Source organism: Marmota monax, unplaced genomic scaffold (assembly GCF_021218885.2).
Source record: "Marmota monax isolate L192 unplaced genomic scaffold, Marmota_monax_Labrador192_F-V1.1 WCK01_AAM20220418_F8-fsc00076, whole genome shotgun sequence".
Lineage (NCBI taxonomy): Eukaryota > Metazoa > Chordata > Mammalia > Rodentia > Sciuridae > Marmota > Marmota monax.
The window spans coordinates 8,201,139-8,222,247 of NW_026692843.1; the positions used below are offsets into that span (position 1 = coordinate 8,201,139).

General features: G+C 61.7%; 1 protein-coding gene across 4 annotated transcripts; it reads left to right on the forward strand.

The window, feature by feature from the left end:
- Positions 1-1,401: 1,401 nt before the first annotated feature.
- On the forward strand, positions 1,402-19,893 carry Pwwp2b (PWWP domain containing 2B). Of its 4 annotated transcripts, none has more exons than XM_046448751.1 (3): positions 1,402-1,564; positions 7,726-9,424; positions 19,084-19,893. In XM_046448751.1, the coding sequence occupies exons 1-2, from the start codon at positions 1,440-1,442 to the stop codon at positions 9,404-9,406; spliced, it is 1,806 nt and encodes a 601-aa protein (XP_046304707.1). In that variant the 5' UTR covers positions 1,402-1,439; the 3' UTR covers positions 9,407-9,424; positions 19,084-19,893. The 4 variants fall into 4 exon arrangements, with proteins under 4 accessions (XP_046304707.1, XP_046304710.1, XP_046304709.1 ...); XM_046448754.1 differs by having other exon boundaries at positions 7,726-9,119; XM_046448753.2 differs by lacking the exon at positions 1,402-1,564 and adding an exon at positions 3,645-3,879.
- Positions 19,894-21,109: the final 1,216 nt, after the last annotated feature.

Sequence of the window (21,109 nt, forward strand, 5' to 3'; positions counted from 1 at the left end):
CACCCCAATCTCAGCACCTTGTGTTTGCCACCTGGGGCCTCTTTGGGAGGATGCCTGCCTACTCAAGCAGCGCTCTACACTCTTGGATGGAGACCCCCTCCATATGCAGCCCCTCCCCCGAGTTGGTGGTGGTGCTATGGTCTGTGGTTCTGTCTCCAGTGCCCCAAAGGCTGTGCCCACCAGGCATCTTCAACAAATGCTCAGTTTGCAGTCTCCAGCCAGTCCCTACCCACCGGAGGAAGCTGGGAAATGTCCCTGTTGCCTGGCATTTTGACTTCAAAGTCATCCTCACCCAGCTCTGGAGAGGTGCAGGTTGGGGAACCCCAGATTCTGGAGGAGAACAGGTGCTCCTAAAGTGCCTGAGGCCCTAAGAGCTTCAGAACTGCGATGGCTCCCTGCGCCACCGGAGGGCGATGTCAAGCGGCGCCAACTGTCCCCGATGACGCTTGGTGTGTCCACCCCATGCAGGTCCCAGCGGAGTGGGAACACCATTCCAGGGCTGGAGGGTGGGGAACCAGCAGGCGAGTGACCAGGACAGCTCGCTTCCCCACGCTGCTAGGTGTTACAAGCCTGGTTTAAGGTCCCGGACCTTTGTGGCCAGGGTCATTGCAACAGGCTGGGCCCTTGGGTGGCGCTTATGAGGTCCGGAGCCGGATGAGGACGCACAAGTGTTTAAGGAAGCCGACCGGGCCGGGGTGGAGGGCCAGGGTCCCTCTGCCACCGCCGAGAACACAGGTCGGCCCTGAGTCGGGCGTGCACCTCCGGTCGCCCAAGGAGGCGCAAGGGTACCCTGGGATGGCCCAGTGCCCCTGCCTCTCCCACGAGGCCAGGGCAACACTAAGCCATTGCCGGGTGCCTGCGGTGCCCTCTCTGTGTCCCGCGTCTCCTCTGTCCCGCCCGACCGGCTTCCTGCGCGCCGCCAGGGACTTCCTCCCTTCAGTGCCCGGCGGCCTCGGGAGCCGTTGCAGGGGCGCTGTCGGAGACTCGGAGACTCGAGGCAGGGGAACTCCGAGATACAGGAAAGGGAGGGGCCCAGGGCAGGGCCAAGGGGGGGAGGGCCCCAGGAATAGGACCCGGGGAAAGGGTCCGAGCCCTGCCAAGGGCCAGGCAAGTGTCCTCGTTGCCCGTCAGCTCCTGGCTCTCAGGGCCTCCCGGACCAGGGGACGCTGCTGGCCAGCGTGCGGGGAGACTATCGAGCCCCCTCCCCGCCCCGCGGGGCTCCGCAATGCGTTCTCAGCCCAGTTCCGCGGGCGCGGGCAGCCGGGCACACGCTACGGGCGGCTGGCCCGTGCCCGGGAGCCCAGCCCGCGGCCGCGCGCCCCGGCCGGCTCCGCCGTGGCGGCCGGCCGAGCGAGCTTTGTGACGTCAGGCGGCGTCACGCGGGGCTGACCCGGCGGCGGCGGCGGCGGGCGGGGGCGGCCTCGGGACGCGGCGGGAGCATGGAGCCGCGGGCCGGCTGCCGGCTGCCGGTGCGGGTGGAGCAGGTCGTCAACGGCGCGCTGGTGGTCACCGTGAGCTGCGGCGAGCGCAGCTTCGCCGGGATCCTGCTGGACTGCACGAAAAAGTGAGCGGGGCGGGGGCGCGGGCCCGGAACGCCCCGGAGTCCCTGGGGACACTCTATCGCCGGACCCGGGGCCGGAGACCGGCTGGGGCGGGGCGGCGGGGCCGGCGCCGGCTTTCGGTTTCCGCCCGGCCAGGGTTTCGGGGCGCGCGAGCTGGCTGCCGCTGGGGGGCGGGGGGCAAAAGTGGCTGTCTCCCAAAGTCGCCGCGACTTTCGGGGCTGGAGAACGCGCGGCCGGGCGGAGGGGTCTGCGGGGCCAGGCCCGCGAGGGCGCACGCGGAGCGGGGCGAACTCCGCAGGTCTGCGTAATTAACACACTTTTCTTTGTTCAGCCGCACTGTTGAATTTGGCTGTTTGCAGAATTGTAATCCTTCAAGAGGGATCAGTTGTGTGATGGCCTTGCCCGGTCGCTTAGGAGCCCCGGTCTTTGCGTGGGTCCCAAGGCTTGTAGGAGCGGCTGGTGGGGAGCAGCTGTGGCTGTGCCGGGTGTGAAACACTGCCGCGGCTCCCGGAGCCCGCGCCGAGGAGTAGAAGATATAAGTTATGGGGCCAGTGTCCCTGCCAGAGGGGCGGCCTGACTGCACACGCACCTGTGCACTGGCTGCAGGGACTCCTGAGCACAGATGAGCCTCCTGAATACCCGTCACGTGGTGGTGCGCTGTCATTGCCAGATAAATGATTAGGCATTAATCATCTCTTCTCTTGCTGGGCTTTATTTTGGAACTAGGAGCAGTGGATGCCCCTGATCTGAAAGGGCCAACTTTTTGCTTCCCCAAAGCCCAGGTCTTTCCAGTGGTGTGAACAGAGCAGAGATGGTCCTTCTTTGACAGTGATCTCGCTGACATTATCTCTTCATTAGATGTGCCAGAAGCCATTTATGCACAAGTCATGTGACTTAACATATGGCCTCCCGTGTGACTGTTGCCCTGCTCTGTGTTGGCTACCACTGGGAGTGCCTGATGAAGGAGTGACACTCAGGGGCTGCAGAACAGCCACCTGAGAGCTGCTGTGAGCCAGGGGTTGGGGTGTCTGTGACCCCCCCCCACCCATGGCTCCTTGTCCTTCTGGGGCCTGCTGCACTGGTCTTTCCTACCTGGAGAGGGGCATTTGCAGCTGAGGTGCCCCATGAACTGGGCTCCCTGACTAGGAATGAGGTAGGCTGAAGCACCCCCAGCTCACAGTGGAGATGTCTTATTGGCCGCAGAGCAGTGGGCGCCCCTCCCTGAGACCTGGAGCTGACTGTTTTACAAATCCATACCCCATCATGGAAAGAAGCAGAGCTGCTGAGGCCAGGACCTGGGAACTGGCAGCTGTAGAATGTGGGGGCATCAGGGCCACAGCCAGAGCCACCTTGAGCTAGGAGCTGGGTCTCGGTGGGTGCAGCTCTGCTCTGCCTGGGCTCTGTCTGATTTTGGCTGCCCCTGCACCCTTGTGGAGAACCCCAGGATAAACCTGGCTTTCCTTGCCCCTCTAGCCCTCCCAGGCTTGGTCCCAACAGTGCCCCTGCTTCTGCCTTCCTTGGCCTCCCCTGTTTCTGTTTCCAGTTCTCTACCCACAATATTATGAGTTGCAACACTAATGTTTACCATCCTGCCTGTCAAGCAGGAACCAGATGCTATGGGCAGTGGGGTGCTGTCCTCGTGCTACAGGGTCCAGGTGCCTGCCCTCCCTGGGTTCCGATGTCTCCTCAGTGCCTGGCCACTCTGCTAGGGAAGCCCGGTTCCTGATACGAGCTGCTTGCTGGTGCTCCAATGATCCATGTTGACCCTCCTCAGAGGAGCCTGAGGGTCCTGGAGCAGCAAGGTGTCATGCAGGCTGTCTTCAGGGCAGATCACTATTTCTGGGTGCTGATGGTGTTGGTAACTATCAGAGCAGCTTCCCAGGCTCAGATGCTTACCTGGTGGCCTGGTTGATTACTGCATGTCCCCCTTGCTGGAGTTAAATGGTCACGTGGGACAGGCCTCATTTACACAGGCTCCTGGGTGGGAGGGCTGAAGCAGGGCCAGCTTGGGTGTTCTCTCCTTTGGTTCTCATCTCCTGTTTGCCAGGAGAGGAGCTCCAAGCGGCTTGGGCTCAGGTCTTCACAGTGTGCATTTGCATTTTGAATCTGCTGTCAGACTACAGTGTGGTCTGCAACAGCTCTCAGCTGCTCTGGGTCTGTCCACGCATTCATGTGTGCTCACTGAGCACCAACTGTGTTCAGGGACTGAACCCAAGCTGCTCCCGCAGTCTACTTCCTGGCAAATCTGAGGATCCCTTCCACAGCTCTGATGGCTGAGTTGTGTCTGAAGGTTGGAGTGGGCTGAGAACCTCAGGTGGTGAGTCCCTAGCTGAGGGGTGGCCTGAGGAGAGCAGATGTGCAGGGTGTGGTCTTATGAACAGAAGATAAAAGGGTCCCTACCCGTGGCCTGGTGACCCAGTGCCTCCAGTCTTGATATCTAAGCTAGTGTGAGTCACACACAGTGGATTGCCACACAGACCCATGGTCCTGTGTGCTGGGAAGATCAAGGTACCATCCTGTGACTAGGACCCCAACTATTGCCTTCCCCCATCAGAAGGGCATTGAGTCCTGGCCCATACTCCTCCGCTGTTCAGGACAGAGACTCAGCTGCCAGTGGATGCTCCCAGGATGGAATGCAGTGGTGTGGCGATGTCCCCCCTACCCCCAGGTAGCCGGAGGGACCGAGCATCAGGACTGGTGTGCAGGGGCCCTGCTGGCATGCTAGTCTTGGTAGCTTCTCCATGGGGTGCTGTCTGAGCAAGCAGGTGAGGAGACGTGGTGATTGAGGAGTGGAGGAGGGCCTCGCTTGTGCTGCTGGGGAGCCCAGAAGACTAGAGAAGGACGCTGATAGGTCTTGGAGTCCAGGATGCAGGGGGCTCCACTTGCTTCCCAGGATCTGTGTTCATAGGGTGGGGCAGGTCCTAGTGTGTGCCCTAGGGAAGGAGCTGCTCTTGTGTCCAGGTTGTGGCTTGTCCTGCCAAACTGCTTGCCCCGACTCCCAGAGCAGAGGGGGACTGGGAGGCCTCCGAACTCCCGGCAGGTCTGGGCAGCCTGTCCTGCTTCCTGCAGGTCCTTTCTGCTCCTGGACTCTGTTGTGCCCTGGCCCTGCAGTTCTTTGTCTGCAGGGCTGCAGAAAGATTGTGGGTGCTCTCTAAATCAACCCCAGTGGACATGCCCAGGTGGGCCTTGGTGTTGGATTCAGGCCATCCTGAGGCTCATGCTCCTGGCACCACGACTTTGTGAAGGTTTCCATGGGCTCCTCGGCTTTGCACACCCCATGTTTACCGGCCCCTGCAGGCAGCAGGCAGCAGCAGGATGGCCTTCCCACAGAGGCTGGGAGGAAGTTCCAGGGCAGACATGGGGAGAGCAGCAGCGGCTGCCACTAAGGTGCAGCAGCCTGTGTGTCCTGGGTCTGAGGACAGGCAGCGGGACGGGGGCAACCAGATGGAGACGGCCACAGGCTGGGGCAGTCTGGAGTTCAGGCAGGCAGCCAGGGCTCTGCTCCTCCTGCCCATGGGCTGGCCTGGGCCTGGGCTATTGTGAGTGGACAGCTGTGCCAAGACCCTCAGGTTGGTCCCTAGGGACACAGCTTGGCCACTGGAGTCCTGCTGAGGACCTTGGGCCAGGCCACAATTCCCCTGGCCTCGTCCTTGCAGGACACCCTGCAGAGGGAGAGAACCTTGGTGACCCTAGAGAGCTCTGGGTTTCTGTCCCATTTCTTGCTTTTAGGTCTCTCCCCACTCCCCCAACTTGAGCCTCCTGAGCTTTTTATTCCTGCCTCAGTTTCCCCATCTTCCTCAAAACATGTTTTTCCCTCCCTGACTCTGAGCTGCCCACGTTTTACTGTCTTGAAGATTGCTTCTGGGTCCCTGCAGTTTTCTGCATGGAGACACTGGCTAGCCTTGTGTGGGCCCCCACCCTGGTGACTCACCATAGTCCCTAGGGCCCCTCCCCATGTTGCCTGCTTTCCATCTGAGTGTAGGGCCGTTGCTGTTAGATGGTGGTGTGATTTGGGGTCCTCCATGGCTGCATCTACCTGGTGGGCCCTGTGACTCCAGGATGGATCCTGGCAGGCTTGATCTGGTTCCCAGGTGGCCCACTTCTATCACCCTCCAAGGCCTGCAGTGTCATTGTGGGTACTGCCAGGCCAGGGAGCCTCTGTCCCTGGGACTGGGACAGTGCCAGCCATGCTGGGCCTTGTGGGTAGCCAAAGCCGCAGTGCTTGCTTCTGGGCCCAGGAAAGGCTGGGGTTCTTCCCAGGCACCACCTTGTGCCAAGGCTGTCTCCATGCTTTGGAGGCTGTGGGCCCGGAGTCACGGGACCACTCGGCTGGGGCAGATTCTCTGGTCAACCCCACTGTCCCATCCATCAACTGGGAATGGAGGCACTGGGCAATCTGGGCTCTGAAGGGCCAAGGGAGCCAAGTCCCTGTAGGCCAGTGCTGTGAGCTCTGCTGGGCCCCAGTCTGCTCCAGCCTGGGGGCAGCCCTTCCCACTGTTTATCCGCCAGGCAGGGGTGGGTGTGGCCCTGGCAGGGCAGCAGCTCCAGGAAGGAAGCGTGGCTGCCTGCTGTGCCAGGGTCACTGCCATCTCTGCAGGGCCAGCTTCTCTTGTCCTGGGCTGTTGCTGTCAGATGGTGGTGTGATTTGGGGTCCTCAAGAGGATGGCGTGAGGCCTGGCTGTGGCGTCCCAGGGTGACCTGCCTGGAAGGGACCAGCCCCTGGCCTATGTCTTGTAGGCAAGCCTGTGCCTGGGTTGCGGCCTGTGTCTCTGGGCAAGAGCTGTGTGTCCATCCTAAACCTGCAGATGCCACCCGAGGGGACTGTGCCATGCATGGGCATGTGAGCTGCAGGGCCTGTCAGTGGGGGTGACCCCACCCTGCCCAGCCTGCTGTGCAGATAGCAGGTGAGGAGGCTGCAGAACATGTTTGGGACCCTCCGGGAGAGAAGATGGAGGCCACTGCAGAGAGATGAGCTGGGATGGGATGGATGACTGGCAGGAAGGCTGCCTCAGAGGCTGGCCTGGGACAGAGGCTGGTGTTGGGGACCTGTGGGGAGGCTATGGACGATGGACAGGGGGAACAGATGGGGAGGAGGATACCAGAGGAACTCCACTTCACAGCCTGGGTGGCTGTGAAAGCCGGCAGGAACTGTGCTTTGGCAGGAGCCCTGGGAAGGACTCTGCCAGCCCTGAGTCCTTGTCCTGCAGCCTGCCTCCCTAGCAGCTGCAGGAACCCTGTTGTCCTGGCACGTTCAACCCTGTGTGTTTGGGGTGCCACGCTCCCCTTCCCAGGGAGGGGTCTGCCCAGGCTCCTGGGGGCTCACTAGGCCTGTCCCCTGGAGCAAACAAGCTGAGCCTCCCCACTAGGCTCCTGTTCAGAGCTCTGCTCCATGGGACTAGGGACTCTCACTTCGTCTTTCTCTAACACCCCCACATTTGCAGCCCTGTGATGAGTTCTAGGGTGAGGGTTGGGGGCAGCAGTTGGGCAGCAAGGTCCTTCTAGGTCATGATGGCCAGGGAGGCTGGGTGACACAGCCCTGAGGACCACTAAAGCAGCTGGGGCCAACCATGGGACTCTGGGCTTTGAGAGGTCACAGAGCCTGGGAGGGCTCTGGTCTGGTGGCTGCCGCTGTCCTCTCTGGGCTGCAGAGGCTGGGCTGCAGCTCTGCATCTGGCCGCATGCAGCTCCCGCCCCACTCCATGCACATCGGATGCCCAGGGCTTGTTTGCTCCAGGGGACAGGCCTAGGGACCTCGAGGCTGACCTGGGAATCCCCAGCCCCTCTGGAGAGGAGGGAGGGGAGCCAGTGAGCAAGGTCAGGTCAGGTCGTCCACATCTCTGAACACAGACCCTGCTCTGAGGCTTCCCGACAGAGCTCAGCTATGAGCTCTCCTCCCCTGGTGGCCACAGCCCAAGATTCAGACGCTCTGATCAGAGAAGCAGCCTCCAGGCCACATGTCATGGGCCTGATGTGCCTGCGTCCACTTGCACACTAGGACAGATAGTTCACAGGGGCCTGCTTCTCAGTCTCAGCCCAGGGATGCCACCCAGCACTTGGCACACACCGCCACCCAGCCTGCTGAGAGTGGGTCCAGGCAGCAGGGCAGGGGGCAGCTGGAGTCCTTCCCTGCTCACTCTCTCTCTCTTTCTGTCTCCCCTGCCAGGTCCGGTCTCTTTGGGCTGCCTCCGCTGGCTCCACTGTCCCTGGCTGACAATGCCCCTGCCCTCAGCGGCCATGGCCAGGCCCCTGAGGAGAGGGACAGAGAGATGATGCAGCTGGGCACAGGCTCCCCAACTCCTCCCTGCAGGGACCAGCCCTCAGAGGACCAGCTCCCCAGGACGTCCGGCCCCGAGCCGCCCCCACCCCTGGTGCCTCCGCTGCCTGCTGGGAGCCTGCCCCCCTACCCGCCCTACTTTGAAGGCGCCCCCTTCCCTCACCCACTGTGGCTCAGGAACACCTACCAGCAATGGGTGCCACAGCCTCCGCCCAGGACCATCAAGCGGACCCGGCGGCGTCTATCCCGCAACCGTGACCCGGGCAGGCTCATCCTGAGCACGATCCGCCTGCGGCCTCGCCAGGTGCTCTGTGAGAAGTGCAAGAGCACCGTGAGTCCCCAAGAGGCCAGCCCTGGACCCCCTGCTGCCCCCAGGGCCCGCCGGAGGCTGGGCAGCGGCCCAGACAGGGAGCATCGCAAGCCCGAGGAGCCCGAGGATGGTGACCCGGTGGCTGCGGCCACTGCGAGGAGGAGCAAGAGGGAGAAGCGGGAGGAGGAGCGGGCTCCCGGGGAGCAGGTCCCTCGGAGCCCCGTCATCAAGATCTCCTACAGCACCCCCCAGGGCAAGGGCGAGGTGGTCAAGATCCCCTCCCGTGTGCACGGCTCCCTGGAGCCCTTCTGCCCCCAGCAGGCCCTGTACAATGGCAGCCTGGACCCCGAGGCACCGCGGGACCTGGAACCCAGGGACACTGGGGACCGCCTGCCCAGTGGGCCCTTGGCCTCCATCCCCAAGCTAAAGCTGACCCGTCCTGTGCCTGCTGGCTTGGACCTGCCGCCCCCCAAGATCCGCCTGAAGCCCCACCGCGTGGGGGACGGCGAGCAGGAGCCGCTGTACAGGGCTGAGCTGGTGGAGGAACTGAGCGGCTGCCTGCGAGGTCCCCGGGCCAGCCCCCCGGCCCTCCTGGCGGACGGCTCTGCCCATGGGCTGGAGGACTTGTCTTCTGGAAGTTCTGGCGAGGACGATGACTTCAAGAGGTGTCCCCAAGGTAAACAGGGACGTGAGGGGTTGGCTTTTCTTGTCAACTGCCCTGAAGGAAGGGCAGACTGCACCAGCGAGTCTGTGTGTAGCAGCGACAGCCTGGACGAGTCCAAGTCCTCCAGCTCTGAAGTCACATCTGCAGACACAGGGGACCTCTCATCCGGCGACGGTGCATCCGTGCCTTCCTCCTCCAGGGACGCTAACCAGACAGTCCCACCCCTCACAGTCAGGCTGCACACTCAGAGCGTCTCCAAGTGCGTTACCGAAGACGGAAGGACGGTGGCCGTAGGGGACGTCGTGTGGGGTAAGATTCATGGTTTTCCTTGGTGGCCAGCACGTGTCCTTGACATCAGCCTTGGCCAGAAGGAGGATGGAGAGCCCTCTTGGCAAGAAGCAAAAGTCTCATGGTTTGGGTCTCCAACTACATCATTCTTATCTATTTCAAAACTCTCCCCTTTCTCTGAATTTTTCAAACTGAGATTTAACCGTAAGAAGAAGGGGATGTATCGGAAAGCTATAACCGAGGCTGCGAATGCCGCGCGACACGTGGCCCCAGAAATCAGGGAGCTCTTGACCCAGTTTGAAACATAACTTTGGCTCCCTGACCAGGTGAGTGTGTCTGCGGGCGCTGTCCTGAGCTCGTGTTCATCTGCATCGAGGTGCGCCCCAGCCCATGGCTTGCTGCTCTGAGGGGAGCCACCCTGGCTCTGTCACCTGAGGGCCAAGCTTCACTGGAGAGGTGCTTTGGAGTAGGCCAGTTTCGTAGCTTCTACTTCAGAGCGAGGTTGAGTCTTGCAGCCATTTTCCAAAAGAAGCCCCTTGAAGGGTTTCTGTATGCTTCTAAGGGACTGGAGGCAGGGGTGCTGCTGGACTGAGCGGGAAATACTCTGGGGAATCGCCTGCACCCCTTCCCAAAGCCTGGAGCAGGGCCTGGCGCTCCTGCTGCCCCACACTGTGCTGCCCTGGCTTGACAGAGGAAGGAGGCGAGGTGCACTTCCTGCCTGGTCTTCCTCCCCGTGACAGCTGGGTGTAGTGGCTCTTGGTTGGGGACCTGTGGTGGCCAGGTGCTCTGGGTCCTAGGAGGTGCTCTGCCTGTTCCTGGAGTCAGGGTCTTATCCTCCCTGCCCACCCCCAGGAGGACCATGTCAGAGTCAACAGCGGTTCCTAAAGGGAGCCTGTGCCACTCGGGACCTCGCCACACGGGAGGGACATCACCCCCATGGAGTTGGGGAGTCAGGGTGGCAAGTCTGTGCCCCCAAATAAGGCATCTGGAAGGCACGGAGGGCTGCAGCCTACCCTGCACTTGTTTCTGGGCATGTTCCTGCCTGGCTAGTGGCTAGTACCAGACTGCCCCCACTCCTGGCTGGCACCCTCTATGCTTGTCTTCATGACTGAGGATCAACTAATGCTCATCCCCATGGGCACAGAGACTCAGCCAGGACAGGAGCTTCCGGATAAACACCGGACAGGAGCTGTCCATCTACTGTCCCCGCTGCGCCTCTGCCCTGTCTTGGTGACCTTCAGTGACCACATCTGCCTCTGCCACCCGCCTGGAGTCCTGGCCTCCTGGGTGGCCATCCTTCAGGTCATAGCAGGACTGACTGATGATTGGCTAGAGAAGGGGTCCGGTGGGCTTCAAGCCCTGTCACTGCTCTGCCTTATGCATTGGGGTCCTAGGACAGGAGATGGTGATGAGGGCCTGTCATAGGGGCTGGTTCTAAGGCTGCCTGGCTGTCCAGGCTCTGCCCTGGCCTTGTCCTCCCCACCTGGACAGTGGGGTGCCTCTGCCTCCTTCCCAGGAGTCCAGACACAAATCAGGCCCATCTCCCGTCAGTTCTGGGCACTTTGTGGGAGCCTGGCGGGTGCACAGGCGTGTAGGTGTGGGCGGTAGCCTCTGCACGCCTGCACATGTCTAGGGCGCTTGTCCTGAGCCATGAGCCCCCATGGAGAGGGGAAAGAGGAAGGCCAGGTGACACTTCCCTGAGGTGTCCCTGCCGAGGCCTGGCCTGGTGGCTGACCTGCAGCACCTGTTCTTGCCTCGCCCTCTGCCCAGTCCTAGCCCCTAACTCCACGCTGGTCCTTGCTCTGACCTAGTCTGGAGTCAGCATGGAGGCTGCTGGCTCCTCTCCAACATGCCCCTTCTGGGTGCCATCAGCCCAGCTCCAGAGGAGGGTGGAGCCCAGCTCAGCCCTCATAACACGCCCTCCAGCTCCCAGTCACACTGGCTGAGGGGACTCAGTTACAGAGGACTCAGCCACCTGCAGGCTCGTCCAATGGACTGGTGGGTTCTGGGAAGCCCAGCAAGGGGAGGCTCTGGGCCAGAGAATCCAGCCCTGTAGGTTCAGGGCTGCCTATGTTTATCCGGAAGCAAAGGAAAAATCTCACCCGACTGGTTTTCCTGCCACACAGGCTGCTTCTCCTGGGGCCGTGCCTGGGCCAGACGTGCTGCCCGGCAGCCCAACTGCTCTGGGACCTGTGGGGTGCTTGGTCCCTTCAGTGTGGAGGTGCTCAGCCTGGTTGCCTGATCTGTGTTTTGCTGTTGTTCCCTAGGGATCAGGCTGGGAGCAAGGTCCCCATCGCCCAGGCCATTCACATGCTCAGCCCTGACCAGAGCTGGTGCCCACAGCCCTGGGCCTCCTGCTTGGTGTGGGTTGGTGGTCCCCTGGCAGACGTTTGCTTTGAAGTGTCAGCAGTACTGCTGGGGGCAACCCTCATCCTGCTCTTTGGAAGGGAACCTAGGGATCCCTTCCCTGAGCAGAGATTGAGGGGGACCCCGGGGAGGGGCATGGTTGCTGGCGTCTGGGCACCTTGGCACCTCTTGGGTGGAGGAGGGAGGGCAGGGAGACCTGCAGGGAAGGTCCACCGCAGCTCCCTGAAGGTGGTGGTGGCTGGGGCACAAGCTCCCAGAGGTTCGGGGGTGGCACAGGCATGTCAGGAGAGTGATAGCAGATGAACAAGATCTCCACCCTCCCAGGGCACAGAGCACAGCACCCATCCCTGAGAGACCCTTGCCAGGCTGGGCACGGGGGCAAGCTCCTGGGCCCTCAGTGGGGACCACCACCAGAAGGCAGTGTCCTTGCTGTGGTTGACTGGTGCTGCTCCTGGTGAGCCCTGGCCCAGGACAGTGAGGCCACAACCTCGGGGTGGAGGCACAGAGGCTGCAGCCCCCTGTGTCGTGGGGGTGACAACAGCTCCTGCCTCATGCCTGAAGGAGCAGTGCCCATGTGCAATGCTCCATGGACAGTCATGGCCAGGCCAGGGGCTGTGAGTGACCCACTGGCAACCTCCCTTGAGGTGACCACTGCACCCTATCTGGCTTGGCACAAGGGAGTGAGGTCAGAGGCTGTGCTGGGGATGGGAGTCTGGAAACCAGCTCTCAGGGGGTCCCTGTGCCTGGGGGCAGGGCGCACACCCCTGTGGATGGGCAGGCACTATGCCCCTGCCCTTGGTGCTACTTGGGGTCCTGCAGGAGCTGGCCAGCCGGGTTTGCCTCAAGACAGGAACGGGGACTCCCAGAGACCTTGTGCAAGCCTGCCTACACCCCACCTCCCGGACCCGCTGTGCCTGGAGGGATTGGTCTGGGTGCTCAAGGCCCTGGCACTGGTCCTCACTAGCCTCACTCCTGTCTGCCTGCTCCGCCCAGTCCGTCCGCACCCCTGAGGGCAAACAAGGCCAGAAGTGGGCTAGAGAGTGGGCAGAGTCATGGAGGTCTTCACCCTGAGGGGAAGTCTGGGGTCACAATCACACACAGACCTGCAGAGGAGGAGGCAGGAGGCCCTTGAGGCAGAGCAGCAGCAGGAGCCTTAGCCTGGACTGGGATCAAGAAGGCTTCCTGGAGGGGGCAACAGGAGCTGAGACCCTAAATTGAGGGCCAGTTGGGAGCTTAGAGGGTGTGGGTGGTGCGCAAGGCAGAGGAACACCAGGGCACATTCTGAGGGTTGGCCCCACTCCAGGGGCCCTTGGGCCTGCTGGGCCCAGTCTTAGGCTCTGCCTGGAGAAATGCACACGGCCAGTGAGCAGCTCCTGTTTGTGCTGACACCCTGCTTTGAGCACAGGGTGTGACAGGCCAGTGCTGGGCCTGGAGAGGAGCAGCGGATGTGCCGTGTTTGCTGCTGGAACTGGGGGTGCCAGCCCCTTGCCCATGAGGACAACCTAGACTGGAGTGGGTGCAGTTGGCTGGCGAGGGATGTTTCCAGGGTCTTCTGGCTGAGGCATCTCAGAGCCGAGAGCTCAGAGCTCGGTGCTTGGGGCTGGGGCAAGGTGTGGGCCCACATTCGGGGTAACTGGACAAGGACAGACCTGAAAAGGGGCAGGGGGAGCGCCACCCAGGGCTGCTTGAGGGGAGGGCCTTTGAAGCAAGAGAAGTGGGGAGGTCACAGGAGGGTAAGTGGCAGTTTGGGGGCAGGAAGAGGGTCTGGCAGAGAGCAGGCAGTGCTGGCCAGCTGGGGAGAGGTGGCCAGTTAAGGACCAGAGGGACAGCCTTGGGGCTGATCTTGATTGGACGGGAACCTTGCTCATTGCACACTCAGCACCACAGAGGGCTGGGGTGCTGGGTGGGCAGTCACCCAGGGCAAGCCCAGAGAGGCCAAGGTCTTTCCAAGGATTGGCCAGAGACAGCACACCTGCCCATGTGTTCTGGGAGCTGTGAGAGCCAATGGGGACCCTTCTATGCTGTCCTGGGAGCCCAGACCAGACCCTTCCTGGGGCAGAGCTGCAGAGCGGGCTGGTGGCCAGGGCCCTGCACTGGGCTGTGGCTATGGCTGGGGTGTGGGCTGGAAGCCACAGCTCCACCCTGAGGGGGTGGAGGACCGTCCCAGGCCCAGCCTCTCAGAGGCCCCAGCTCCCTCCCTGGCTGGTGGTGGGAGCTCCCTGGCTGGCTGGCAGGACGCCTCCCTCTCCCTCGGGCAGGTGCTCTTGCACTGGGGTCCATCAGGCTGCGGGCTTCCATCAGCCGGCTCCTTTGCATGAGCTTCCTGTGGCCACGGTAACAAACTGCCACACAGGGGGAACACTCATTCTCACATTCCTGGAAACCAAGTCTGACACCAAGGTGTGGTCAGGGCTGCCCAGCCTCGGAGACTCTGAGGAGGGTCCTTCCTGCCTCCCAGCAGCTGGGGGCTCCAGCCCTCTCCCACCTGTGGCCACTGACCCCCAGTGTCTTTGCTGGCTCTTCCTCCTCCTCAGCACTGAATCTCCCTCCTCTCTTTTGTGAAGGCCCCCCAGTGGCATTTAGGGCTCCCTTGCAGAATTAGGATGATCTAGCCATCTGAAGACCCTCAGGACCCCTGCAAAGATGCACCACTGCAGGTAGCACCCCTGCAAGGAGGGAGGACTGACACAGGGCTCCCTCCCCTCACTCCTCCTCTCCAAGTTAAATTCCCCATGTGCTGCGTGAATATCTGTGGGTGCTGGAGGTCCACGTCAGCCTCAGGTCAGGTGCCGCACCTGCCTTGGGCTGTGGTGGAGCTCCTGCGCTGGAGGTTCTGCAGGGGTTTGTGCAGGATGCAGAAAACCATGGTTCCAGAAGGATATGCGGGGGCTGGGAAAATCTGCTGGCAACCAGTCCTGGGAGCACCCCCACTCCCGCCTCCCCCTCCACAAGGTCGATTCCCCCAGGGAAATGAGGCTATAGATCAGGAGCCACTGGCTGAGTACGGCAGGTGCTGGTGGTGCACCTGCTAGGTGGGGGCAGAGTGTGACCCTAGACCAACATGCGCTGGGAGCCGGTTCTCCTGGGTGCCCTTGCGGCGAGTCCTGAGAACAGCACCTCGAGCTGAGTGCTGCAAGCCAGCTCCTCTTTCTTCCAGCTCTAAATAAAATGTCCTCCTTCTCCTGAGGACGGCTGTCAGCCGCCTTCCACGTTGCTTCCAGGGAATTCAGGTCCTCCACGAAGGTTGTAATTATTTTGTTCCAGAAGGAAGCTAAGGCCTGTGATTCTGAGCCTGCTGTTGGGGCTCCATCTGTCCCACTCCAGCATTTAGCAGCCTGTGCCTGCTGCCGCCTCTGGGCATCGGGTGGGCTCCTGTGGGCAGGTGGGGCAGGCAGTTCTGGGGTGCTCCTCTAGGAGCTGGGTTTCTGGGGCCCAGTTGTCTTGGTGTGTCCCCTGCCTGTCCCCTCCCCTCTCTCCAGTGAGATGCCCTAATGCCAAGTGTCTTGGTTGCTTCTTGGGTCCTCCCCACAATTATCGATTTTACACCTGTAAAAGTCCGTATGTGCACACCGTAAATTATTTTAAATAATGTCTATCAGTGTGGCATTATACTGTTATACTACACCCGGGGAGGACCCCTCCAAAGCCAGCCAGAGGTTGTGAGAGCAGCCTAGCAGTTCCAGCAGGCCCTTCGTGCTGGGGCCTGGCCTTCCTGTCTCCCAAGTGACGACATCCCACCATCTCACAGCTATACTTGTTGGTTGAATTCTGTTTTCATCTCTAAGATTTCTGGGTTCTGGAGATGTAGGGTGTTCTGTGCTTCTGTGGGCAGTCCTGTGGCCCTGGGCCAATAGGTCCCCTCCCGTGGCTCTGCATCCTGGTTTGTCCCTCACCTTTCAGCGGAGCAGGTTCAGAGGGGCACTGGCCTGGGGCCTGGGCAGTAGCCCACAGCTGCTCCCTGGGTGGGGAGCTGCTGGCCTCTGATTTCCAGGCACTGGTGTGGAGGGATGGGGTGGGTCTGAGGATCTACCCCAGAGCCGTTCTGTGAAGTCCTGGAGGCCTAGAGGCCTCCTGGGCAGCTGAGCTCAGCCTTGCAGCCCCAGCTGGGGTCCAGCCTGTGGGCAGGGACTCTGCTCCTTTTGCCAGGCGCGGGAAGGTCCTTCTGAAGGCCACTGTTTGGGGAGAGCCCGGGCCATCCTCTCAAGGCCTGCATTTTCCTAAGGAGGACTGCTGCTGAAGACACCTGGCGTTTTCAGAGATAGTGTGGCTGTCGGGGGCGTGCGGTGCAGTCTCTTTGCAGTGAAGCATAGCTGCCCTGATTTGGCCCCTTGTAAATCCTAGAGTCCCCAGTAAGAAGGGGTGGGCAGAGCGGTTTCCAGGTATGACTGTCCCCACCCAGAGCCCACAGAGAGCCTACAGCGGTCAGACCTTGCCAGCAGCCCTGGCCTTCACAGGGGTTTGGAAGAGACACTCTGTAAGCTGGACACCTGGCCCAGGGTGGGTGACTGTCCTCAGATGTGCTGCAGCCTGGGTGGGGCAGGGTAGGCCAGGAATGGTGTCCACAGATCTGGGGCCACTGTACCCGCCTCATGACCAGTCACGGATTTGGGAGGAGTCTGCAGATTCCTGGGGCTCACCCTTGCCCGTGAGGGATGTGTCTATGCCCAGGGGACAGTGCTGGTTGGTGACCAAGGAGGGAATAGTGAGGAGGTGGCGTGACTGCAGGGAGGCATGCTGAGACTCACTGCGGACCCTGGCTGCAGGCCATGGGGTGGACTGGTGGCCGAGACTAACCCAGGAGCAGTGGGGCATGTGCCCATCAGCCCCCGCAGCACCACAGAGCAGGCAAGCAGGGCACAGGTGCCATGGCCCAGAGTGCTGGCTGTGCTAGGCCCTGCTGGTCTGTGTTGTGGGCAGCAGCTCAGTCCAGTGTGTGACCATCACCCTGAGAGAACAGACCTGTTGTGGGGTGCTGTGACCTTGACCTCTCCAGGGCTCAGCAGTGCGGGACTATTTTGCAAGGGATGATTTCTCAGGCCCCAAGTCAGGGCCTTAGCTGGCTAGGGCAGGGCTGCTGCCCAAGGTGGCCTTGGGGTGGGTATGGGGCCTTGCTCAGGCCTGGGCCCTCCCACAGGGTCTGTGCTCTGGTTTGGACACAGCCTGCCCTCCCTGTAGAGATCAGGGATGGGGGTGGTCAGGCCTGGACTGAGGGGAATGGGCCATGTAACCGTCTGACCCAGCAGTGGAGGCCTGGCCTCTTCGGGCACCTCTCCCAGATGCTCAGTCTGTCCAGTAGGTGCTGTGACTCAGGCCTGCACAAGCCAGGCCCAGGTCTAGAGGGGTCCAATCTCAAGCCGGGTCAGGCTTCAGAAGAAGGGACTTCCTATAGCAGTGTCCCAGACCCAGGGACCTATCCTGGCCTGCCCAGCTTTCCTAGAGGCAGCCTGTGCCCCACCCTGCTCAGCACTGGGATGGGGGAGGCCTGCAGTCATCACAAGCAGCACAGCTGGGCCAGGCATCCACCCCTGTGCTGGGCCCTGCAGAAGGTGGGTGCTGGCACTGGGTGGGGGTTGGTGGGCCTAGCCTGGCAGCAGTGGGTCTCCACACAGGCCGAGGCCCCTGTGGTTCCACTCTTGGCAAACAGTGCAGGGTGACCTAGAAACCATGCTGCTGACCCATGCCCAGCCGGAGCTCCTGCAGTGTGCCCTACCCACCCGCCAAGCCCCCAGTACAGAGGTGGCCCACTGTTGCCTGGAGGTCACTGCAAGGGGCTTTGCCCGCCTCACCCTGGTAGCTCTGCCGTCGAGGCAGCCCACTCTCAGGTTGCTGAGTCCCTTGGCAGGGCTGTGTTTGGTGAGGGTCCAGCCCCTGCATCACCACGCCTGGGGCCTGGGGTGTGTGAGGTCAGCGTGTGTCACTTTCCAGAGCCCCTGGCCCTCTTCACCAAGGCTGGGTGCTTCCTTGGACAGGGGCCTGGAATGGAGTTGTTCTGGATAAGGGTGGTCACCACAGCTCCCAGCAGCAGGAGGCCGCAGGCAGGAAATGGGGTCTGTCCTGCACGCCTCAAAGACTGCCCAGTGTGGCCAGGGCACCTCCTATCCCAGGACACTGAGGAATGTCACCAAGCAGGGGTCTAACCCGACCTTGCCATCCGTTCTGCTGTGACCCTGCCTGGTGGACCTCTTCGGGACTGGAGTCTGGACTTGTGTAGACCTGGTGGGCACAGGTTTAGCCTCCTGGAGCTCTTGGACATGGAGATTGCTGTGCAGCCTTGAGTGTTCCCATGGTCTTCCTCACTCCTCTGCCCAGGGCCTGACCTGAGCCCGTAGAACCCAGGCAGGCACCGTCCACTCCTGCCTGGCTGTCTGGTGGCCAGTGCAGCCTTGTGCGGGAAGGTCTGGGGAGGCCAGGTGCCCCACTGGGGCCAGGCCTGTCTTCAGCAGAGGGTTCTTTGGGTGGTAAGTCCCCCACCTATGGCCTGTCTGCCTGGAGAGGGGAATAGGGGCCCTGGGCAGCTGAGCAAGGGGCCAGTATGGGGTCCTGGGAGATGCATGTTGGACTCTGTGGAAGACCCGTGGGCCTGCAGCACCTCTCCATACCTGGGTGGAAAAGCGTGGGCCTGGCCTCACGTGCAGACAGCCCCTGGACACACTCAGTGCAGTTCTCAGGTAGCGTGCCCAGTGCTGAGGACGTCCTCAGGTTTCTGAATGGCGGCTCCTGATTCTTGACTTTTCGGCTTCGATGATGTTGGTGACTCTGTAGCAGAGGAGGAGTTTGCATTCTTATGTCCCCTGCTCCCAGCCACACATGCACCTGTGCTGAACAGGGTTGCCTGCAGCTCGCCCCTGCCCAGGCAGCGGATGAACTTGACTCTGGGCTCTCTGCTCTCTGGGCCGATCCTGGCCTCGCCTCCTTCTGGTGGGCACTGTGGTCCTGCCCCTCCCTGGTCCCCAGCCTCGGTGCCCTCGCCCGTTGGGGACTTGTTTCCATTTGATGCTGTAGTGTTGAAGGCTTCCCCTCAACTGCTCCACACAGCTCTGGGTGGTTATTTCTCAGTTCTAGGCACTCGCTGGCCTACCATGTTGAGTGGGCCACGACAGGTCTGCCCTCTCCCACCTGTGTCCCCCAGTGCCAGAGGGTTGTGTCCTGGTAGAGGGGGACCCTGGGACCCCTCCCCAGGCTCAGGTGCTGAGGGGCATGTCCCTTCAGGGGTCATCAGTGCACAGGAGGGTCCCAAAGAGACTCACTGGGTTCCCCTGCACAGTAAGCCTGTGGCTGGAAGAAGCCAGAAGAGTGGGCTGCTCCTCACACCCATGTGACTTTCTCTGTGCTGGACTTGGGCTAGCCCTGTGGTCCAGGGTGTCCAGCCATTGAAGACCCTCCCCTTTCTTCAGGCATAGCCAGATCCTGGGCACCCAAGGCCAAGGGCAGGTGGGACTCATGGACATGGAAAGGCTAGTGGGAGCTGGGGACCTCCAGGGGTCCCTGGAGAGCGACAGAGCCCAGGAGGGCTGGCTCAGAGACTGGCAGAGTCTCTGGGCTGGTGCTCTGGCCCCGAGGGGCCTGCCTCCCAGCCCTTGGGTCCACGGTAACCTGTGCCCCTTTCTGCTTCCCCAAGGTCACTGATGGTGAGGGCACGGCTGTCATCCTGGAGCTTCTGACTTCCATCCGAGGGACCCCTCGTGCCTTCTGGCCGGCTATGTGTGGAAACACTCTGGGCACAGTGGTCAGCCTGGTGCAAAGCCCCCAGAGCAGCAGGTGTGTCCAGGGAGGGGACAAGCCCAGGGCACGGCAGCTCCTCTCAGCTGAATGTGCCTGTGGCTCAGGCTACAATATTCCTGGCTGGAAGTACCCAGGAACTCAGTGACAAGCTTGCTGCTTCCTGTGTCAGGCCCAGATAGCTGCCTGGCTCAGGCATCCCTGTGCAGGAGCAGGGCCTTCCTCCCTGGCCAGTCTAGCCACTGGTGTGGGTGGCCATGTCCAGCCATGGAGCATTCTCCTGGCATGGCTGCCCTGGCTGCTCAGCTCCGGCTGCCCTGCAAGCTTGAGGAAAACCAAGTTGCACGTATGCGTGTCTTTCCCCAGCCCTTGGGTGCAGGGTCGTAGCGCAGCTGAGAGCCGGGGACCCGCCCACGTCTCCCCCACGTTCCTCCCAGAGCGCAGGTCTCCCCGGTGCCCAGCCCACCTGCAAGGCCACCTTGTCCTGGAGATGTTGCTACCAGCTCACAGCACAGTGAGGAGGAGGTGAAGGGCAGGCCTCAGAGACGGGCGCTGACGTTGCGAGGCGCCTCCGCAGTGCTGTGTAAGAGCATTCCCTCCCCGTCACTGTAACGACCAAAAGGAAGAAGAAAAGGAAAAGAGAAAACCTGTCTTCTGCTTTTTCTTTGTTTAAATGTGAAAGAATAAAGTCTGTGGAGGTTCTACCTGAGCCACCCTGCGGTCGCCATGTGCCGCTGGCTGGACGGAGGCAGCCTGGAGCCCCCTGGTGTGAGGAAGGGCCGTGCTCCTTGTATCGGGTGGGCCATACCACAGCTCCGCTCACCGTCACCTGGCAGGACTGACCACCTCCAGGTGGGCCCGAGGGTCCAGCCTCCCCATCTTGCCCCCGCCACCTGGTTCCTGGTGGACACGGTAGGTGGGTAGGTCAACATGCTTTTCTGCTGGTGAAGCCTCTCATCCGGCTTCTTGATTGGCTCCTTCACAAATGATGGTGGTGGCCCTGCTTGTCCCTGGTTGTACAGGAACATTCTGCATCGCAAGGGCGCCACCCTCCTCGGGAAGGCCTGGTGGGGCAGTGGACGGACTCTGATCCGTCACTCCACCACTGCCGGCCCGACAGCTGTCCTCGTGGTTTCTTGTGGTCCTGAGCCTACTCACAGGTGCAGAGGGCATGGCTCCCAGACCTTTCCTCAAGCAGAATCTCACAGAACAGTCTCCAGAAGGAGCTGGCTGTGGCTGCTTGACCCTGACATCATCCAGGACCTTGGGGCCCTGGGAACCGTTGAAAAGCCACAGGCAGGACAGGGGAGCTTGCATAAGGGAGGGGACTTTGGAGGAAGGAGCCAGCCCCTGTGATGGCAAGGACTGAGATGCTCTGTCCTGGGCTCAGCCTCCCACATTCGCTCTTTGACCCCAGGTCCTGTGGTCACTTCAGAAGGAGCGGAGTCCCAGGGCAGCCAGACCCCACTGTGTGGTCACCCAGTGGTCACATTGGAACAGATCTGCGTTCTACCCAGGGTCCCAGGAAGGCCTGAGCTGGGAAAGAACTGTTCCCAGCCACTTGGGCCAAGGGAACTTTTCTATCGGGGGCCGGGACAGAGGCTGATGTCTTCCAGGCTGTTCTGCTGGGCAGAGGGGAGCCTGGTTTTCTCAGAAGCAAACACAGCTGGGCAGCTTCACAGCCCCAGGTGCCTGCTTGGGGGGTGAAGTCTGCATCCTCAGGGATGTCCTCAGCCTGAGCGGGTGCTGTCACCTATCCAGGCCCGGGGTGGGGGGTGTCTTCCTCCCCCAGGATGAAAGGAATGGGTGAGGCCATGTGAGAACCCCACCCTGGGTCCCCAACAACAGCTTGGAAAGGCTGACCCTGCCCTCTGTCCATGGTCATTTGCAGCAGTTGCACTCCTTAGCTCTAGGGCCTGGCAGTG